The sequence below is a fragment of the Cyclopterus lumpus genome, chromosome 12, assembly GCF_009769545.1.
Source record: "Cyclopterus lumpus isolate fCycLum1 chromosome 12, fCycLum1.pri, whole genome shotgun sequence".
NCBI classification, from domain to species: domain Eukaryota; kingdom Metazoa; phylum Chordata; class Actinopteri; order Perciformes; family Cyclopteridae; genus Cyclopterus; species Cyclopterus lumpus.
Genome location: NC_046977.1, coordinates 11,614,982 through 11,638,639, shown reverse-complemented (window position 1 = coordinate 11,638,639; position 23,658 = coordinate 11,614,982). Strand labels below are relative to the sequence as shown.

General features: G+C 40.1%; 2 protein-coding genes across 2 annotated transcripts; both read right to left on the bottom strand.

The window, feature by feature from the left end:
- Positions 1-1,444: 1,444 nt before the first annotated feature.
- Positions 1,445-9,035, bottom strand: swi5 (SWI5 homologous recombination repair protein). The gene is made up of 5 exons (XM_034547567.1): positions 8,852-9,035; positions 8,280-8,328; positions 8,058-8,161; positions 6,568-6,662; positions 1,445-2,012 (listed from the first exon to the last, which is right to left on the bottom strand). The coding sequence occupies exons 1-5, from the start codon at positions 8,950-8,952 to the stop codon at positions 1,948-1,950; spliced, it is 414 nt and encodes a 137-aa protein (XP_034403458.1). The 5' UTR covers positions 8,953-9,035; the 3' UTR covers positions 1,445-1,947.
- Positions 9,036-16,063: 7,028 nt separating this feature from the next.
- Positions 16,064-19,040, bottom strand: fam163ba (family with sequence similarity 163 member B, genome duplicate a). The gene is made up of 2 exons (XM_034547328.1): positions 18,948-19,040; positions 16,064-16,504 (listed from the first exon to the last, which is right to left on the bottom strand). Exons 1-2 carry the CDS (start codon positions 19,038-19,040, stop codon positions 16,064-16,066), a joined length of 534 nt encoding a protein of 177 aa, XP_034403219.1.
- Between the last annotated feature and the right edge of the window lie 4,618 nt (positions 19,041-23,658).

The following is a 23,658-nucleotide window of genomic DNA, read 5'->3' as shown; positions in this document are numbered from 1 at the left end:
AAGACCCTGATGCGGACCCGTGTGGCTTAAAAGGAGAGCCTGTTCCCATCTTGTCGGGGCCACCGAGGACAAGATCTACACTCAAAGCCTGATATCAGCGTGCAGGTTTTTCCTGCATCAGCGGATTGCTTGAATTGAAATTGCTCTAGCATGGCTGTGCAAATAAAAACACTTCAGTTGTTTTTCCACTCACAAGGCTGGCATTTGATACATGTGGATAAACTGTAGTAAGATGAATATAACTGTGCAACATAACCATCAGTGGCTGTAAAAAAAAACAACACAAGGTAAAATAACCAAACATTGTCAAATTCCTTGTATTTGCAAACATATGGCCAATAAAAGGTGATTGTCATTACTTCTAAGCCAATGAGAGTATTGTAGCACACAATGACGCAACAGAATAACGTGGGCCGAGTTGTAAGTGACATTTAACACAGTTTTCATAATAGCAATGTGAAACACTGTCATTGAAAAAGACATCAAGCAGTGCTGTGGGTCTCTGCTACAGGTTACTTCCTTAATGATCTATTCAAGTGGGGATATATTGTTTTATTATTTTCAAACAGCTGATTGCATCTTCAACAATACTAACGACTTATCAGATAAAAGTCAAAGCTTTAGATGTATCATTTGGTTTCAACTGATTAACAATCAGTACAGTATTTACCACACTGATCCCATGTGAGATGGTAAATGAGTGTTAATGAGTGTTAGGCGATTAAAAAATCACGATACGAAAAATAGGATGAGCTTTGACCTGCAAATAAAAGAACACACACACACACACACACGTACACACACATACACACACACACACTTACAGCTCCACAGGAAGGAAGAGACGCCCATTGACTCACAAACACACAGCCAAGCAGAGCGCCATTAGGGCCCGGCCGCTATCAGTCCAAGAAGACACATTATCAGTGGTTCTCAGACAGATGAGGGCATGCCCTGTATAGCATGCTGCTAACTGTGTGGTCTGTTCATCATACTGACATTTCCATACAAGCAGAGCAGTATTGTGGAGTCTTTTTTCTTTCAATATTGGAAGCAAATACCTAACCCTTTTAAGTTAAACTTCAGATGGCACAGTGGAGACAGACAGGAAACTTAAAATGAGTGTGATAGTTTCCCAATATCCTTTTCCCCTCCAGTAGAATTGTGGGTGGTGATTAACATGAAGTTAGCAAACTGATATATGCGTTCATACTGATATAAACATATTTTGTTATAAAAGTCAAAACAAGCTAAATGTCTCCATTTCAATATTTCACTTCAATGCATTTACTTAATGGTTGGAGGAATGAATGTTAAATATTGTCAGTGTATCGTGATACCTCCTGACAGTTTATAGCACAACTATTTCATTCCACAATATGAATGCTTACAACTATGATGCGTCAAATGGAATTTCCATAGTGGACAATGAGGTGACAATACAAATGGGAACATATGGTCTGTGGTGGTCTGACAGCCTTATTTATTACATGTTATTGTCAGCTTACAAAGCATAATGCACCAAGAGGTAGTGCATTTTATTTTACACTTTAAGTTAACACTCAGGCATTCTCTCTTTTGATGAATAACCAACCAAAGTCAGAAAAGTAATAAACCCTCACGCAGCCATTATCCAAACCCTATAAGCTCAAAGGTCAAAACAGAACAACGCCTTAAGTTAATGGTTTGAGTAGATGGCCTTAAATGTCATGTCTGCATGCAGGGCCAGCTTCATTCTCCTCGTATTATGCTCATTCCCTCTTTTGAAATATCTCTCGGTAAAGAGGTGAAAACAAAAATCACAGAGAAAATAGGCGAACCTGTGTCTGCGAGAGCAGGTTGAAGTCAACACAGTTCCTTCAAATCAATCTTTGGTCTTTTCTCTTTAAGGCCGTCTCTCCTTGGTCAGAGGAACCATTCTGACCACTGTTATGTCACAGGTTTTTTTCAGTCTTCCAGTTCCAGACCAAAGTGGCTGTAGAGATCCCGCGTGGTCGCCCCCCTGAGAGTAGCTGCAAGACATAGCAAAGTAGGGGTTAAGCACCTTCAGTGGATTACAATCTCCATTTGAATTTCGAAAATACAAACTGAAAATGTAAATTCAAAAACATAATTTTATCCCCTTAACCTCTTCATCACACACTGTTGATAAAGTCTACATTTATTCATATATATATATATATATATATATATATATATATATATATATATATACACATACATACATATATATACACATACATACATATATATATATATATATATATATATATATATATATATATATATATATATATACACACATACACACACACACACATATAGACATTTAGAGATAGAGATCGATATATATCTAAATAATATTACATGAATGACAATGTCCGATTTATCATTCGGGAAACTCCTGTATTACATACTGTATATAGCTCTAAATGTCTGAAAATGTGTACATTTTTAAGATTTGTTGGGAGATTTTATTGGCTCAGAGACAGACAGGCTAAGAGACAAAAGGGACAGTTGTCTTAGGAATAGTGCAGGGCCTCTCCTCTTGCCTCCTCTCACCCTTCAGACCGCCCTTCTCCTCCCTCTCAGAATAACCGCATACAACAGTGTTTCGCGTTGACTCTTTGTGAAAGTGTGTTTGAGAGAAAGAGCAGGATGGGGGGGATACAGAGGATGATAGCAAGTGTTTGTATTTGGAAGTTTGTGAGTGTATGCATGTGTCTGCATGGCAGACAGAGATTGTAATTGTGTAATGTGAAAGACTGCCATTGTGACGGAGGGGAAACGCCACCTCCATTCACTAAGAGGTCATTATCATCCTGACTCGCTTCTGTACTGTACTGACCGAGAATTTAAAGAGATAGCTACTTTTTTTTTTACTCACAACATAGATTTAAAACCAGATAGCACAGTTTTTCTTAACTGACAATCGCAGAAGTGGGAAATAAGTGACATTAAAATGCATTTGAGGAAAGTATGACTGATCTGTGTTGTTCCTGTGTACATAATCCACAAAGATCAGTAGACTAAATCAGAGGGTGTCCAGATTGTATTTGACACCACACAAACAAGCATGTGCATGTAAAAGTAGGCAAAAAGTCATGTTTGTTATGATGCATGCACAGACCATAATGTGACTTGGCTATGATTCACCAAAACCTTCCTTAACAAGAGTGTGATGTGTGACCTCCACACTTTCCCCACACTTATGTAGTTGCAACACATGCACACAAATATATTCTTAAAGACCCAGACCTACACTCATTGTCGACTCTTCACTTATTTTAGTGTGTGCCCAGACGGACATATTTACAGTGCCACAGGAATTAAGACAAAAGGTTGGAGGGAGTAGATGAGGGGTCAAAACAACTTTCTGATCCCTCTGAGAAAGGAATCAGTGATTTGCGTAACGTGATTGAAAATAGCACCAAAAGTATTCAAATTTCAACAATATTAATATTTATGTCATCATATCATGGATGATAACAATGCTTATCAATATTAGCCAACTATTACTGCACACAGACCATGAAAAGCGCTCTCAGGGGCTTTGGGAGAGGCAACTAATGACATTTTCCGGTTAAGTGTTAATCTAATGAAATGAAGGCTGTATAAAATTAAAGTGAACGGGGGCCTTACACAAGATGAAGTTGTAATTTGTACAACTTTTAATTCATACTTTATCAACTCAGTGGAGGCTTTAATTCAAAGCTCCAGTATTGGTAAACTTGATCATATACCAGTAAATGAAGATCAACCATGCTTCTCTATTCAAGATGTCACTGAATCTACTGTCACCAGAGTTCTAGGCTCACTCAAGAACTCAAGGGCCAAAGATGTTTATGGAATTGACAATATTTTTCTAAAGAAACACAAAGGCACACTCGCTCAACCAATCACAAACACTGTGAATAACTCTCTCAGGCAATGTGTGTTCCCAAAAGGATGGAAATCAGCCATAGTAACGCCCATTTTTAAGTCAGGAGATTCAACCGCTGTCTCCAATTATCGGCCGATCAGTATTCTTCCTGCTGTTTCCAAAATTGCTGAGAAATGTGTTGCAGAGCAACTTACTAAACATCTCAACAGCTCTCCATATCAGCTCCATCCTATGCAGTTTGGTTACAGGGCCAATCATTCGACTGAAACAGCCAACTGCTTCCTCTTAGAGAAAGTGAAGCTTAAAATGGATAAAGGGGGGGGTAGTAGCAGCATTTTTTCTTGACCTCAAGAAGGCTTTTGATACGGTTAATCACAATGTCCTGCTTAATAAATTGTCAAGTTTTAACTTTTCCCGAGAGTCTCTTGCCCTGCTGAAATCCTACCTTGAAGGAAGAACACAGTGTGTCAGAGTGGGTGATGTTTCATCATCTACTCTAAGATCTACTGTGGGAGTACCCCAGGGTTCTATTTTGGGACCCCTTTTATTCAGTTTATACATTAATGATTTGCCGGACGTCTGCGATGGGTGTGATATTCAAATGTATGCTGACGATACAGTGATGTATGTGCATGCAAAGAACAAAGAACAAGCTGCACTCAAACTCATGTCCACAATGACTAATGTAACTAAATGGCTTGCAAATTCCTGCCTTCATTTGAATGTTAAAAAGACTGTTTGTATGTTCTTCACAAAGAGGGCTTGCAAAGTGTCACCGGTGCCAGACGTTTATGTTGCTGGTGAGAGGCTACAGGTAGTGTCATATTTTAAATATTTAGGTATTTTTATTGATTCTAATCTCTCTTTTAAAAAACAGGTAAACCATGTGACAAAAGTCTTGAAATTTAATCTCATGAATTTTAGATATATAAGACACTGTTTAACCATGCGGGCTGCAAAATTGTATTTTAATGCAATGATTGTCCCCCATCTGACCTACTGCTTAACCAGCTGGGCACAAGCCAACAGCACAACATTAAAATCTATTCCCATTCTCCATAAGCAAGCCATCAAAAATACTTGATAAAAAACAAAAACACCACCATCACTGCAATATTCTCACAAAACACCACATCCTGAGTTGGGAGAACATCATTAAATTCACTGATGTGTGTCTGGTTTTTTAAATTTTAAATGGTATGGCTCCGCCCCCGCTTAGTGAATTTGTTAAACAAAGCAGTGAAAGCAGCAGACTCACTAGATCTGCTACAAGAGGTGATTGTGTCATTTCATATAGGTCAAGCTCGTTTAGCAAGTCTACATTCTCAGTGAAGGCAGGTCACTCGTGGAATGCTCTGCCACCACACATACGTGCACACAACACGTACAACACGTTCAAGCATAACCTGAAGGAATGGGTTGTTGCCAATCAGGTGTGCAGTCATTGATGTGCTGTCTGTCCTGATGCTTGTTTCGGCTATATGTGCATTTGTTTTTTATGTGTATGTTGTATTGTAGCTGGGTTTGTTCTGCCTGATTCATGCTGCAGCCCGTTATGTCTCTGGTCTATTGTTGTACGCTTTCTTTTTGCTGTGTATTGGTTTTGTTTATATGTTGTTGTCAGTTTGTCTATGAATTTTATTTCCATTTTTATTTTGAGATTTGGTTATTTTATGCTGCCTTAAAAACATCTGGCCAGGGACAGCAGATGGAAATTAGCCTCTCTGGCTAACTCTGGCTCACTTACAGTCCAACTGTTGATTGGTGTGCATTGTCCCTGCAAAATAAATGAATAAATAAATAAATAAATAAATAGGCGGGACAACGGAATCTTAATGTCTGTCAGCGTTGCGAGATTAAATACTGTCCCAAGTTTTAATTAAGGCCTCAGAGGGCAACAGAGCCGTGTCTCTGTTGCCCTCTGAGGCCGGGCTGTACAACAACTTGACTACACTTTCCCTACAAGCTATAGTTGCAATATCTAATCAGATAATAGCTTTTTCAAATGTTCCTTTGATGATGTACTTTTAAATAACTTGGATGTCAATTTGATCACATATAAAGATGGGCATATCCGGTTTTAGGAGTACACTCCTAACACAACCATACAACCATGTGGTAAACATAAATATTTCTATATTTACATTCATCTCTTAAGTAGTTTTAAGGATGTGATGACACCTTTGTACAGTTTGTTTTCTTTGGTCCAAATCACAGCAGAAAAAAGACACATTGTTGTATGTCTCATTTCGTCTGTTCAGTGTTCACACTGCCTTATAAATAATGAGCCAAGAGGTTTAAAACACGAGTCAACTCATTCAACAGACAGTTTTGGTTAGCTGTCATCTCGCAACACTCGTTTTTTTTTCGGTGTCGAGAGTCTGCAAAGAAATAGTTGAAAATATCTCACACGATCATAACTGCAAATGGAAATTAATCTGTCATGTAAAAAAGCAAACTGCTAACAGAGGGAGGAGAGGATGCATCCTATAAACGGCTGCTACATCCAGCAGACCAGTTGCCTGTATACTGAGTGTGATTCATGTTGCCGTCATATCATACATTTTCCACACCTCAGTTCACTTGGAAGAAACATTTGACCCATTCCTACACTCCCCATTATGCCCTTTTATTTGTTACTAAAAACTAGTCTCATAACATGTCTATACAAGTAATTATCTTACCAATACGGCCCAGGAGTGACTGTCCAATGTCTTTGATGTCATTGTATTCATGCAACATATCAATATGATGCTCCAGTTCCCCGACTCTGCATCCCCTGGAGAAACATACACACTGGTCTCACACACAAAATACAAAAGAACTTAAAAAAATACATCAGATTAACAAAACTACGTGCAGGCAAGAAGAGCACACATGGGACACATGCATTAAAGGTAATTCAAAGTATTATAGTGGGGATCAAAACTATGGATTCCCTGCCCTAAACAGAATCATCAACACTACATGCTTAACATTTAGCATACATCCCGCTATGATCCCATGTGATGAAGGTGCTGGAGAGGCTGGTCTTGGTCCACCTTCGACCGCAGGTGAAATCATCACTGGACCCTCTGCAGTTTGCTTACCAGCCTCGTGTGGGAGTGGACGACGCCATCATCTACCTGCTGCAACAAGCTCAGTCGCACCTGGATGGAACCGGTGGCTCAGTGAGAATCACTTTATTTGACTTCTCCATTCAACACCATCCAACCACTGCTGCTGAGTGAGAAGCTGCGGGTGGTGGGGGTCAACGCGTCCACCGTCTCCTGGATCACTGACTACCTCACAGGCAGACCACAGTATGTCCGACTGGGCCGTGTGCTGTCTGTGACGGTGGTCAGCTTCCTGTTCACCCTGTACACCACTGACTTCCAGTACAACTCAGGGTCATGCCATCTGCAGAAGTTCTCTGATGACTCTGCAGTGGTCGGGTGTATAAAGGGTGGGCGGGAGGAGGAGTACAGGGCAGTAACGGATGACTTTGAGGAGTGGGTCGGTAGAAATCACCTGCTTCTGAACGTGGCCAAGACTAGAGAGATGGTGGTGGACTTCAGGAGGAAGACGACGGCTCCACAACCGCTGAGAGTTCTGGGAGAGGATGTGAACATGGTGGAGGAGGATGTGGACATGGAGAAGCTTCGATGTGTGCAGCAAAGATGTTCTACCAGTCTGTTGGACCAGTGCTCTGTTCTTCTCCATAGTCTGCTGGGGGAGCAGCATTGGAGCCGGAGACACCAACACTCACTAAACTGGTGAGGAAGGCCCGCTCCATTATTGGCTGCAAACCGGACTATCCGGAACAGGTGGTGTAGAGGACACTGAAGAAATTATTGTCCATATTGGATAACCCGGACCATCCTCTCCACCACCTGTAGAGCACGTTCTCTCCAACTGACACAAGGACAGATACACAAGAACATTTCTGCCAACTGCAATAAGACTTTATAATAAATCACCTCTCCTGCTCTGCTATTTTACTGTATTGTATATATTGTGCATGTTTTCATACTTAATATTAATATTTTATGTTTACTCTGTAACCTTGCTTGCTGCTGCTACAACCAAATTTCACCCTGGGGATGAATAAAGTATATATCTATCTATCTATACCATTGCAGTTGGACCCCAAAGACTAAAATACATGAAGACAAAAACACACAGCTGTACTCACTCAGCCTCCAGCTGTGCTATCTCTGTGTCAAGCTGCTCTCTTCTTCTCTCCAGCTCAGCTACTTCCTCTGCAGGGCTAACGTTCGCACTCTCTGTTACTTGAAGCTGTCAGGTGCAAAACAGACAACTATGATGCTGGGATGCACATGGATATGTGTGTGTGTGTGTGTGTGTGTGTGTGTGTGTGTGTGTGTGTGTGTGTGGGGGGGGGGGGGTCACTTACAGGTGATTTGAAGTTGGAGTGCACTCTCTTAAACTTTGAGGAGGGAGTTCTAGGAAGAGAAGGGAGGGAACTTTTGTTAAAAAAAGTAATCTCTAATGCACAATAATAGCAACACAAGCAACAGGTTTAAAGCAAGAGCGCAAACCTTCCGCAAACAACACTGAGCGATTTCCCAACTTGTAACAAACACATCATATCACTTCATAAGTTAATTGAACTGCAATGTAAACATACATTTGGGATTTTAAGCCAAGTCTTCACAATTTTCCTAGCTATGGCTTAATAATGATAATTATCAAACCAAGGATTAGTCAGATGGTGTCAGATGACCATTGTGTAGTATTTATATCAGGAAGTAGGAAGGAATTGTCTCATGGTTTGCTTATAAACTGGTATGGTACAACATAACTCATTTCCATTTGACAACTAATTCAAAATATATATATATATATTAGTTACATCTCTGAACAGCAACGTAATAAAGTTGACGTTACAGCGACAGCACGTATCGCTCAGAAAGGTGTTGGAGGCAACGTCACAGACACAGGACGTAACGTAAAAAGTAACGTTACCTTTTCAGTGATACTTTGTTCGAGTCGTAACCCTCCGGTGTCGAAACTGGACAACCGCCGTGACTGTCGTGAGTTTCATCAGCCTGCTGCTCTGCGTTCATACTGTCTTAAATATAAAAGTAAGTGTGGTATAATAGGAGCAGAAAATAGTCACCGAGAAAAATAGGAAGTTCGCAATTCGCGGCTGATGGTAAACAGACTGTTGATTGGTTATTGAAACCGAGAGGCGGGACTTCCACTCTTCTCGCGAGAGTTTGTGGATACTTTATAATATTAGCTAAATAAACCAATATTAACACTAGTTCGCTCCTTCTGACACTTCTCAAACTATTAAACACCCTCACGACCTAACTTGTAATTCTAATGTACACATAGTAATCAGCATTGAGGCTAAATGTAAACGGACTACTCGAGTTATGTAGTTTTTGCATGTAGAGGAAATATAGATTACGTGACTCCAAAACACATACACTATTTTGTGACCATTTCAATTAAGTTTTATTGGTAAGGAATATTCGTTTAGGCTAAACTTAAGAGGGGTTCCCTGTCTAATTATTACAACCAGAGTCAAATCATATGTTTGTCTGGGATGTATCAACCACGCCATTATCTTTATTAGACCACCAGATGGCGACAAAGTACAAGTTAACTCATATGTTTCTGCCTTCATAACATCTCGCTGATGCTTTCCCTCACAACATACATATTTTCTCTCTTTCTGTCTGTCTGAAACAACCCACTCCCTTGTTGACTGAGGGAAAAAAATGAAATAATCTGAAAGGCATAGATTCATGTGAACGTCTAAACTCCTACTCTGAACTGCTCACCGACAAAGCTGCCACTCAGACTTATTCAAAGCAACCAGTGGTCTAAATCCAAATCGGTGGTAGAGTTTAAAAAACAAAAGGTTACATTCAATCCACAAACACAGATACACATAGACACACATTTTTCCATCACATATTGGGGCTGGTACAGTTCACAGGGGGAAGTACCAAAGGAAGAGGAACACAGCAACAGATTTAGCTCTTAAAACACACAGAGAGGGACTTAGATACAGGGCTCATAGAGACAAGAGAGAGAGAGACCTGAAAGGATACAACATGTGTATCCAGGGGAGTTGGTGTTGTGGGTGAGGAGGACATAAAATTGAGTCCATTCTGTGTTGTGTTCTCAGGATTCATTGCTTATTTATTAGTTGTTATACGGAGACTGAGGGTCTGGAATAAAAAATTCAGACAGGAGGCATGGCCTTCTCTCCTTTTAGAAATCACAAGATTACACACACACTGGGCGGTAATGGCTCCTGCACGCAGTCATGTGTGTGTAACAGAGAGAGGGAGAGATTTGTGGAGGATGTCCATTTCTCCACAAATCTGACACAGCAATATGCATCACTACATGTGTGTGTGTATGTGTGTGTGTTGCATTTTCTGAATGGCTGCTTTACATATACAGCTTTTGTTAATTACGGACACAAAGTCATATGTTACATTTGTTAACGCAGTGATGACGGGGACATTTTTTGTCACAGAAAATGTTACATCTGCTGTTATTGCTAATGTGAGTAAGTGTCTGTTTGGTGTTGGTTGTACTTTGGTCTTTAGTCCGAGGAAAGTGCTCCCTACCAACCTCTCACAGCTTGGACTAACTGCCTGTGTTTATTTTAGGCAGTAATGTCCATATTGGTGGAGAGGGGTCTCAGGAGCGCCAAGATAAAGGACTTAAGTACTGGCAAGGGATGTTCTGTTTGGCCTGGCTATGCTCAAGCACACTGCTGTGTGCTTTATACAAACATAATTAGAAGTTTTCAAGTGTGCAGGTGGAGGGGTGAATAATTTGTTATATGACAGTTTGACTTAGAAGGGAAAGCACAGGTATAATAACATAGTATGCCTCTGTTCTATTCAAGTGTGCCACTACGTCATGACGGTGTGACAGTGCCAGCAAGCACCGTACCAGAAACCTGAGAGTGAAGCACCTAAAGGGAATTCCGCCATTATTACTTTAGTTTCTTCACGTTTGTATTCAGGTTTTTTTCTGTAGGTCCATTTTCTAGCCTTTTCTGCGCAAACTTCAACCATTGAGGAAGCCTGTTAGATGTGATTGGCTTGTCTAGAAGGTTGACAGGCCTATGGTTGTACATTTCCAAGGTGAAGAATGAACTTTCATGCTCAACATATTCTTATTTTCTTAGACTTGTGACATGCCTAAACCAATTTAAATTCCCTTTTTTCGATAGTGACTGTTTTTTTAGTTTATGTTCTTTTGCCCAAAATCTAGAAATACTAAATAAAACAGTTTACAACCATGATTTTTCTATACAGATGTCTCTAAACTTCAAGGAAATCAATGAATCTTTCACAATCTGAAGAAAGTTGCATAAAGATCACATAGTGAAGCAGAATTTGAAAGGAGTGCATAAGAGGGAGGAGGTGGGAGAGGAGGCAGTGAGAAAAGTGAGTAAGGAAAATGAGTGCAGGAGAGGAGAAAGGAATGGGAATGAGAAGGACAAGAGATTGTAACAGCAGGGAGAGGAGAGGAAAGAAGGAGCAGGGCAGTATGACCACCATGTCCATAATTCATGGGGGGCCAGCCACAGACACACACACACACACACACCATGAAGTACTAAAGAGTTAGAGCGAGAGAGTGCACAGGGGACAGACAGGGTGAGAGGGAGTGAGCACACTGCTGCAGGACGAGTGGTAGATGAGGGGGATGATTCAAAGCATGTCATAAAACATCGATACACCTCTAAAGGCCCAGCTATACGAGCTCTGCTTACACTGGAGGCGATTATGCCTCTAAATAATTCACAAAGCCTGCGCAAGCACTTATTCACACAAATACAGTACAAACATTTATGCAAACAAATAGAGAAATAGATCCAAAACACACTCACACCTCCACATACACATGTGTACTCCTGCTGTGCACCACCATCCCAGTACGAGTCATCAATCACATTCTGGAAGGTTTACTGGAGTAAACTTAGAGGGAAAGATTGGTGTTTATATTATCTTTTCAGCCTTGGTGAAGGACTCTTTGATGGAAGGCGGCTGATAGATTGTTGGGCTGTTTTAGTTACGAGGCAGACTCTTGCTGAGCTGGACAGTGTCAGCCGTGATGGAAGGATGTCGCCTCAAACCTCCAATCTCACTTTCCCAACGACGTCTCAATCTAAACAGTATTGATTCCCACATCAGGTGTTTGTGACTAAATGTTACAGATGCCTTTACGTTTTGACAGAGCTATAAAATGTAGCAGTCGTCTCTGAGCCAGGCTACAGGACACGCTAAACGCGTTCTAGACCTTGCACTGAGATGGGACATTATCAGACAAGTAGTGTCATTACATGTAAATTATGGTGACTGTAAAGAGAATAAATAAATACATTTGCAATCATTTTTCCTTGCGTGTGGAACGCTAGTGTCACAGTAATTCCCCGTTACAGTGCAATTCATGCAGAAATAAATGAGAGTTTAAATGTGGCCACATTAAACAGAATCCATCACAATCTGAAAGGTTTTGTTTCATGTGCAATGCTGTTGTATTAATGCCATCAGAAAATGGCTATTCGTGTCTCTGCCAGGAAGGTCTCGGTTTGATATCAGCTCCTCTACGCCTCCATCTGTCAGTGTGTTCGGTGGTATGTTATATTTCTCATTCATTAGCTCTGACTCATCCTTCTAATAACTACCTCCATTTCCTCTCTGAAAGAGTTTTCAGTTGTTTTCCTATTGTATGATTAGTCTGCTCGCCTCTCTGACTCACTCCGTTTATTGTCAGAATAAAGCTTCCCATTTTATTTTTTAGCCGGATGACTTTGCATTGTGGTTATCATCTCCTCGCCGCTGGCTGTCAGGTCGGTTTCTCATATTACATAGGCATGCCATTCTTGTCTCTTAGCCCTCCCGTTCAAATATGTTTGTTGCTCACCTCGTCACCACAGGGCGGACTGGATCTGTGTGCAGACAGACCAAATCGCTGTTGCTGTGGTTAGAGGTTTATCAGGCGTCACTTTTCTATATGTTACAGTCTAATGTTTGACCTTTCACAGAAAATATAACAGATTTCTCTCTGAGACATGTGTACACCTGTATGCTTTCAGAGAATCACTTTTGGCTGCCCGTGGGACAATAACAATAAGTTTCCCTCCACGAGTTGAGATGATGAACAGATGTTGGCTTATTTTCTTCATCAACAACAAATAGCCAACATATGTGCCAAGCTAAACAGAGTGAAATTGCTTTTCAATATAGCACAGGAGATTGTTTCATTTAAATTCTAAATCAGCTTATGGTGCATTATGGTCCTGTATTCTCTACCACATGAAAAATAAGTCTGCTACACTGTCTTCTGCAGACTCAAACTCTTATTTTGAATCAATATTATAATGTATCCCCTTTTAATAATAACAATGATACCTTCTTATCTTATTCCCTTTTTATTGTCTTCTTATCTTATATGTTTCTGTATGATTTTTCCAAACAAAGCTGCTTTGATTAGTAAACCTAATGCTCTAAATTCCACTTTCATTCCTGTGGTCTATACAAAAAAGTACATTTTGTATTTTCTTGCAGGACTCTCTGCACGGCTCTGCTGTTTGTGGAGTATTTACCCTGCGTTTAGCAGTTCACTAAATAAGATAATCATGGATGATGCAACGTGTTTTTCGTTGAGCCCACTGTTCAACATTTGGCAGCCTGAAGCAATATGGTCCGGTGTAAACGTTCCATTCCAGTAAACATCCATTAATAAACCTTTATATCAAGAGGCACTTCATATAAAAGTACACAATGCAACCATCCTTTTAAATGGGTAAGTTACTTGAATTGAACGAATGACTTCTCAAGAAAATTGTAATCAACATTTGGTTTCGGTAAATTTACGGCAACAACAAAACAGATGAGAAGGATTTTCACACCATTTTATTAGCAACAATGTGTCTGTTAGTTATATATTAGAAACAAGGACAGAAACATTTCTGCTGTACTGTACTGAGTCTAAAAAAACAGCTGGATCATAAAATAAAGCAAGTAATTAAAATACTGTAGGGAAAAAGCCACACTGCATTTGAATATACACTTGTAATAATATTAATAATTATAATAATACATTTCTCTCAGAATTCTTTATGGCACAACATTTCCTGTGCAACTGTCACATCTGTTTAAAGGTAAAAGCAAAGCATTGAGAACTGTGTGTGTGTGTGTGTGTGTGTGTGTGTGTGTGTGTGTATTACTGATGTTGTGGGTACATAAATCTGTTCATACAGTCACATTGTGGGGACTAACCTTCCCTTTGGGGACTAAATTAATCTCCCCATAATGTACATTATTACATTATAGGATGAAGACTTGGTTGAAAGTAAGGGGAAAGTTAGGTTCAGGTTAGGATTAGGATAGGGGTTAGGGTTAGGCTGGTTGCGGTTGTAGTTAGGGTAAATCTCCAGAAAATTAATGTAAGTCAATGTAAAGTGGAACCACAACAGTATGTGTGTGTGTGTGTGTGTGTTTGTGTGTGTGTGCATGTATGAAGTAGTGTTTTTGCAGGAAAGCACATGTCACAAGAGGATAACTTAAAAAAAAATCACTCACTGTTTCACCCTTTGGGAATATAAATGAGCATGATTGCTGATACAATGAACAGAGAGAGAGAGAGAGTCAATCCAAGGGACAATCCAATCAGCGTCAAGCCCCTCACACTACCACACACATTTCTTCTTGAAATCCAGCATTGAATACCTTCGTTCATTAAATGTGTGTCCTGTGTCACATCATCCACTGCTCCTCCAGTCAGGCTAGGCTAGCCAAGCCCAGAAAACAAAAACAATCCCGAGAAAGAGCTCTCTGAGTACCTTTGACGAAAGGAAGAGCAAATATTCCTCAGTCCAACGAGTCGGGAGAAGAGAGCGACCGGAGTGTATGCTATGGCCTGTTAAATATTTATAGATGTGCCTTTAAAGATGAATTAATCTTTAGCCCATGTATCCATCGATCAACACATACAGAGACGGCACAATGAATGAGAGTCCACAAATTGAAATTTCAGTGAAGAACTTAAAAAGAATATATCTCACTGTAAAGTTAAACATGTTACTGCTCTGACTGCCACCTGCAGCTTGACTCTGTGTTAGAACATGTACCAGTCAAATAAACATTTACAAAAAAAGGGGTCGTCATGTCATCTGGTGGGGTCATTCTTTGCATCTTGCATTTAAAGGTAAAGTAGCAAACTAATACAATCTCTTCACCTTTACAATACACGTTGAAAATGTTATTGCAACCCACCACTGGGTTTGGTATACATACAGGGGTGACAGACTGTTTAATTATATGGAATAAGAGTAATGGTATAACAACTGATCAAGTCACACACACACACACACACACACACACACAAATGCAAGAACCCACCCCCCTTTGGCACCTCGTCCACCCTGCCTGCAAGAACACAGAGGTGTGTGTGTCTCTGCTAAAGTGTGTACTGTACATACACTTTGTGTTGTCAGCAGGCGCTCAGAGAAACCAGCCTCCCGTCAAACTGGAGACCTCTATGAAAGGATGTGGAAAACAAGCAGGGATTTCCATCTTCTGTGAGCCCTTTATGTCGTAAAATATCATGGCCTAAGCTAAGTCTATCTGAAATGTCAGTTAAAATCTCTATAATCTGTAGATGGAGGAACAGACAGATCATCCCATCATAGGAGAGGGAAACACTGGACTTCTCTAATCATATTAGCAGCTATGGCAGAGAGAAAATCCCTGCCGATTATGTCATTTCGACATGGCAGGAATTTGTGTATCTTTCAGGCCACGGGTACAAGAGTCCACAGGAAGTAGGGCTACACAAACTCTATCAAACCGTAAAACAAATGCCATTATTATTGTTACAAAAGAGCTATTGAAAAAAATCAATCAAGAAGTTCACGTCATTGGTAAATTAAGACTTTTTAAGTACTTTAAACTCCATAGTGGCCCAAGTGTAAGGTCCTGGACCTGAGCATAGTATCTTTGAAAATCCTGTCCTGAGAGCCATCTGATTCCTCCATTTTGCAAGAGGTGACCAGTACAACGAGACCAGACTAGATCAGACCATACTAGACTGGACTAAGCTGGTCAAGATGACAAAAAGTCTGACTCAAGCCCAGTTCGGAATGGGCCATCCAAGTTCATTTAAGCATGAATTTACACCAAACTCACCCAGCTAAACATCAGTGCTGATGCTACAGCTGCGGGTGAACATGTCCCTCATGGTGACCGACCGGCCAAGGTTTGGTTTACGGTAGTTTGAAATGTTCACAGGCACTGGCAGGTCCAGGTCCTGCTGCTGGACGCTGCGGTAGCTGATCCGGTCACCTCCGTTCCTCAACCCATCTGGTTGATGGTGGATCTGCGGCTGAGCAGGAGGCTGAAGGTAGAAAGGCAGGTCATAGTGCGTACAGGACGGACAGAAGGTCTGTGAGCGTGTTAGTTTCCTGGCCAGTGGAGGGGTGGAGAAAAGGGCGGGGCCATTCGGGATGGAGGACGCGGCAGCCGTCGCCGCCACAATGTTGTGATTGGAGTGGACCGGTGGGAGGCGGGACGTTACAGCAAAGTCTGGCTCCTCCTCCTCCGACTCGGACTCTTCCTTCTTGCAGCAATAATACTAGTGATAGAGAGATGATGCAGAGCAGAGATGACGTAAAAGGGAGAGAGACGGGAGAAATATTAGGGAAAAAGGTTCCAAATTATGTAAATTGTAATTGGAGACATACCAGAGTGTTAAGGAACAATGAAGAGCAAGTTAAGAGAAAGGAAGGGACATTTATTACACTGAAATGTCAGCATGGCCAAACACAGCCAAATAAATGCTTTGGCAAATTAATTTACATGCACTATCCACTCAATAAATGCCAGCCTCTATATTCTAATAACTTTTGTTATGTGGTACTATTTTACAATGCTTGCAACCACTCAGCCAGAGGTTTTGTGCATATTGAGTAGGACAAAATGTCAAACAACAAGCACTATCAAATAAATGTTGTCTAAATGCATGTATCCACACATTTATCAAAAAACGTAATATTTGTCCGGTTTGCACACTAAGCATGCATTCAGTCAACAGTCTTCAGAGCGAGGATGTCTCATAATCTAACCCCACTTCAGCCTATTTCCCCATCCCACATGGCCTTATAGATGGGCATATGCACATGTGCTACAGTATGATGTCAAAAAGGTTTAGGCTCTGATTATTTATTTTCATCATGCCAAATCCTCTACAAACAGTTCAAATTTTGAGTTGCTATTTCTGGCCCACAAAATGTAGTTTACAAATTCCTGGCCTCCTGCCACATAATATGAAGTCATATTTTGTGTATCACTTTAGATTTTTGGTGAAAAGGATTATATGATTTCCACTGAATGTTAGAGCCTTAGTTTTCACTTGATCTTGGTTTGTATAGTGCTTTTATTCAGGCACTTTATCATTTCCCTCTCATTCATCCATTCACACACACATGTATGGCAGCAAGCTATTAGCCCATGAGGCCCTAGCCTAACCATTGGGAGCAATTCGGAGTTCAACCACCTGCCGACTCAGTAATTAAACCTGTTGAGCCACAGGCACCTGTCTGAGAGTAAGTTTGACATCCAATGATTATATATGCATATTAATGTACAAATTATAACATCATTTGATATTTGTTCTGTTCTATTTAAACTCCATTAAGTAATATGTTTGGCATTAAAAGCAAATGAAAAGATTTTAAGAACTGCTCACCCCATTCTGCAGCCTTCAGCTACTGTCAATATCAGCCCTTTGTTTTCAACCATTTCAACCATAATCTCCTTCTTCCTTTCCCATATAAATGGTGGGCAGGCTGATTGATTGACTACTGAATCCAACAGAATGAAGTGCAGAAAAACCATATCCGTATGCAATGCATTGAAAGAAAAAAAAAGGAATCTTGTTTACGATACCTTAAAGAAACAGCTTTTGGGATAACGGCAATAACAGCATTATGTCCCACTAACTACGATAGTGATGTTTATGAAGACCTAAAATACTGGAAGGCGCTATTGAAATTTGTAATTCCTGATGAAATTATAATTTCACATCAAACAAAATTATATAATAATTCATTTATCTTGACCAAACTATTGTGTATACTACAGCTAAATAAACAGTACCCTAAGCTTCACACATGTTAACATTGGGAGTTATGACTGGATATTCTTTCTCAATTCAAACCTTCTTTGGTCTGAATGCAGTGTCATTTCTAGGGTTCACATTTAGGGTATTTAGACTGGTACAGCTACCAGAGTGTGATGTGTCAACATAACTTGAGTTTGTGAAGCATTAATACACAAAGCAATTATTTTCAATTATAAATTAATTTTCATTTTATTCTAACCAGTGATATGAACATCAAAGCACAACTCCAAAGAAAGAGTGGCAGCATCATGAGTTTTAAAACACGAAATGATCATTAAACTGAAGTCTGTAACACAACTATGAAACAAAGATAAAAGGTATTGGAAAATATTGATGGGAGTGCAATCTTGAACATTTTATTCTGGCAGCCTTGTAATAGATAATTCACCTGAAGTTCCAATTATGATCGGTTCATTCATTTCCCCCTCAGGGTGACTTTTCTTCAATCCCCATCATCAGGTCAAAACATAAATTTAGATATATAACTTAGATGTAGATTTAGCTATAGAGCTGCTAGCACGACTGCAGACTCGTAGCCCTGTTGAATTCTACCTAAGTGGGTTTGTTGATGGGTGTTGAGTCCACTATGTTTTGAATGTGTCAACAGTCAGGAGTCAGAAGATTCTCTGACAGGCTTTACGAGTCTTACAAAAAGGATTTCCACCATTCTCCAATCAGCACGAATCGGACACAGACAATGAATGTTGCTACACTCATAAATTAAAGGATTTGGTTGAAAGGAATATCTTATTATCCTTGGTAACTGAAGGTAACACACACAATTTCACAGATTAATGCAGTTGTACTTATGACTATCAACAAAGTGCTATACTCAATGACATCCCTTACTTGCAGCTCTGCAGACTTTCACAGGAAAAACAGTCTGTGGCCTCACCTGCAGCCTACAGTAGCACAATACTGCGATGATAAGGAGTAATATAACTGTAGCTAGTATTCCACCAGTGATGACCACTGTCCCGGCTGTCATTCGAATGGCTCTCCATCAACACCCTGCAGAGAGCAAGAGGAGGGAAGGAGAGGAACAGAGAGAGAGAGAGAGAAAGCGGGGGGAAAAAGTAAAGGAGAGTAAGGAGTGAGTGTTAAAGGAATGACGGAGGAAAAAGCACACAATTCATCAGCACATTGGCTTCATTAAGTAGATTATAACTGTGTGCCATCTCAGTGGTGCTTATTGAATTATCCAGCAGTTCGGAGACATGTAATAATATAATCCTACAAATGCTGCTCGTAACATTGACAGGATCTCAGGCTGGAATGTAGAAAAAGGAAATGTGACAGAGCGGGAACTCAGCGCATGATCGGGATAGAGAGGGATACGATGAATAGAAATGAAATGGAGAGACCAAATGATAGAGGTGATGAAGACGTTGGTGTGAGCGATAGATGGGCCGAGGTGAGACAAAAACAGTGGGCAGATGGAAAGGAAGAGGAGTAGATGAGAGAAAGAGAAAAAGGTAAGATGATAGAGGAAAACAGGCTGTGCTTCCCAACATACTATTCATGATGTACAATGTAGTTTATTCCAGCTGCATAGTATGGGGTTTTGTGTACATGAGAAATGCCCAAATGTACAAGATGGCGAGTGATGTTAAGGTGCAGTTAAGCAGAACAACGTGGGAGCGCTCATATATAGAAAAAAATATAAATATATATATCTAGAATGAGGAACTATCAGATGGAGAGAAAAACAATTCTCATCTCAGGCTCAGATTCAACAATGAGCAGATCGAAAAGAAGCAATAAATGTAAGGTACTGTGCAAAGTGGACAGAGAGAAAGATCATGACCTTTATTGCATCAATCAGCGGGGAACATTTAACCGACAGCTGTGGGTGACCTGTGAACTCTGACCTTACTATGAGGTCACAACAAAGACAAATGGAGATGTTGACCTGAGAGCTTTGAGCTCGTATTCACCAATCTCTGCAGAATTACATGGCAGACCTACATTTACTGTTATCTGTATTATTTATCTTTTTTTTATATATATGATTGCATCGTTTCTTTTTGTTACTGCAAAAATTGCAAGTTTCTTTTGTATTTACATGTCATTTATTCCAGGTAGTGTAGCTGCCCTTTTGTGTGATTCACAAAACGTACTTATTGTCGATTCAGGTGGTCAGAGTTACAGTTCTAGGTTTTACACGCAGATAGAAATGAGATGGAGTGAATGCTACAAACGTCCTAAGAACACTTGCAGCAGTATGATCGACTTGAGACTGAACTTACCTCATTCTCAGTTTATTAGATCAATGCTTCCCTTTAATTACCTCTTTTCAGTCACTACAGCAGCTGGATTACGGCAAGAAGCCTTGAGCTTAGATTCTTTAAATATTAATTTTACTCCTGAAAGCAGCGTAATAACAAACATTGTAATGTCATTCAAATTGTAATTATTTTCTCTGCCTTCCCCTTCACTCTAAAGTATTTGAGGCTGTCACCTAACTGAAGAGTTTGAACACACAACATGTGGTACATTTATAAAGAAGCAAACAATGACCACTTAGAGTAACTCATAATCACATTATAAGAAGAGCATAATGTATGACAACTATACGAATTATAATACACTATGACCAGCTATTATGAAGTAGTATGATACTTGACTGTATGTCATTTTGCAATGCTTTATAATTTGTTATGAGTATTGTTATAAAGCATTATTAATATCTGTAAGTGCACAAGTTCATAATAGTAGCATAATAATGTAGCATTTCTTGAAAAATCTTGCAAATCCACAATGTCCCATATTTACAGTAACAACCGCAGGAAACGGATTCTCCAAGGCTTCAATTGCATTTCATGCATCTTATTTGACTTCATGTGAACTCCATTAGGGCTGCACGGTGGTGTAGTGGCTAGCACTGTCGCCTCACAGCAAGAGGGCAGCGGGTTCAATTCCCGGTCGGAGCGGTCCTTCTGTGTGGAGTTTGCATGTTCTCCCCGTGGCAGCGTGGGTTCTCTCCGGGCTCTCCGGCTTCCTCCCACAGTCCAAAGACATGCTGCAGGTTAATTGATCTCTAGGTGTGAATGTGAGAGTGAATGGTTGTATGTCCCTACATGTGCCCTCGATGGACTGGCGGCCTGTCCAGGGTGTCCCCTGCCTTCGCCCTATGTCAGCTGGGATAGGCTCCAGCGCCCCCGCGACCCTAATGAGGATAAGCGGTATTGAAAATGGATGGATGGATGGATGAACTCCATTCTAGTATTTATTTATATTAAATATTGCATACGCTAAGGAATCAATTACAGTGGTATTTAAGTAAAGTAAGTTTAAGTAACACATTTTAAGGTTAAGAGTTGAGATGGATCTGTAAACCATGTTGCTTATTTAAATCAGGCAGAAATTAAATAAATCTCCAATAAAATCACTTCACAAAGCAAGTTAATTGTGCATTCCCACAATCCCTTAATCGTATAAAGTTTAATCTCATAATTTAACATTGTTTGTGTTGCCGTGCCCTTTTGCCCTCTTGTCTTGCACATGTCTGTATCTTTGCACACCAATTTCACCAGACAATAATAATAAAAGAAATATATAAAAAGGTTCCCAGGTTTCCTAACATTCTTATATATTTTGGGAAAACCCTGCGGACCCTTGACAGATGTGGTTAGAGACCTTTTTACTCTTCATTACATCCACAATCTGGAAGTATCATAGGCCTACACCATCACACTGCATTGTGGATAATTGCCTGAAACCAAAAATAGGACAGCAGGCTTGTTGCTAAGCTATGACTCAATGGTGCAATCCATTATCAACAGCAAGCACACAGCAGTATGGACCCGCTTTGGTAAGATGTAACTTAACTGTGACATGGACACACCCCTAAAAATAGAAATAGTGGAAAAAAGAAACAGGACTGCCAAAGTAATATGGAGCATTGTGAGGTAAACAAACTTGTTCTACTCACCAAGCTCACACTTTACATCGTCTTTGTTCCAGTTCCCACTCTCCATCGGCATTCCTCAGCCTACTCACATACACTTTACTATAGTGTGTACTATTCACCAAGTGACTGACAGCTCTGACCTTCTCACCCTGAAACACCTCTAAACCATGTTGAATTCCTCTGTGGCTAACTTGTCTAAACCATGTTAGCTCTCATTGTGATATGTTTCTCCAGAGATGCGCTATGAAGTTAGAATGGATCCGACTGTCTCTGCAGGAGCTATCTGCCCGGTCTACAAACACAACACAGCTACTCTCCCCTCAGGCTGGAATACAGCTGGACTCTAATCCAATCTGCCGGCCACACAGTCCACCAACCAAATCAATATGAAGGAACAGCAAGGACACAGCATCACAGGCTTTCAGTTTAGATGAAGATGGAAACAAGATGATTTGGGGACATTTCTGCTGTCAGGAAAAGAGAACGGCAAATGGAGTCGTGGAGTTTGAATGTTTGTCTGACTCTGAGGTGAAGCTGAGAGTCATTGATGTGCAGCCATTTTTTCTTTTTGTATTGTATTGTGTGTATTATTCAGTCAATCATTACATTCAATAAGTAAAGCCACAATATACAAAAAATAAATGACTGAAAAGGTATAAGCAGAAGCATAACATGCTTATATATTCCTATCCTAATAGGCCCTTTTCACAGCAGCCATTTGGCATGTCATAGCAGGGTAAACACAGGTGGAATTGATAACATTGATTATCATCCAGTTCCATTTAGTGTCACAGCTATTCCAGTGATCCACCATCCACAATACCAGGGCCCGGTCCACCTTTATGGAAGCATACTATTTTTTGTATCAATTACACCTGCGTTTGACATGTACAAATGGCTGCTATGAAAAGGGCCTATATACTGCAGGCCTCTAATCAAGTCTTCTCTCATTGTTAAGTTAGAGCTTTGATTAACCTAAACCTGTACTAATCAATATTTTATTCATTTTTTAAATGAATGGCAATGAATCAAAAAACCCTAGAGAATTATCACCCAACTCCTCAGTTGCCCTCATCCGTATTAAGGTTTTAGCTTCTTTTAGCTCTTTGGTTGCAACTTTGCTGTTTTGGTTCACTCTTACTGCTCTTATCTGTGTTGTTTCTGGTCGTCGCGGGCAACTGTCTGCTACCTGCTCAGCACCAAACTAAATTAGTGACTAGCTGAGGAATAAAGTGGAGCATTTAGCAGCGAGAGAGCCAGACATTTTCCTCCAAATATTGGACTTCCGTTGACCGAACACATGACCCCAAATGAGTGTTGCTCCGTTTCCGCTTGAATGACGTGGAATTATGTAAATGTTGTGTTTAAAGATTGTTCTACTGTTTCCAAATGTCTTTCAAAAAAATCAACTATTCTCGCTTCATAGACACAACAATATATTCATATTTTGGAGGAAAAATGCTGAGCTTAGATTGCTACACTGTGGACACATTGTACATACATACCCTGGCATTTCTTACCAAAAACAGTTCTTTCCACACAATAAATACAACCAATGAGATACGTTTCCCTGAACTGGCTTCAAGAAAAACAATAATGTATTTGTTTAAACTGGCGTAGAAAAAAAAAGACCAAATGTACATATATTATGCAATTAAAATAATTATTTTATTGACACACCTGTAAATCTGTC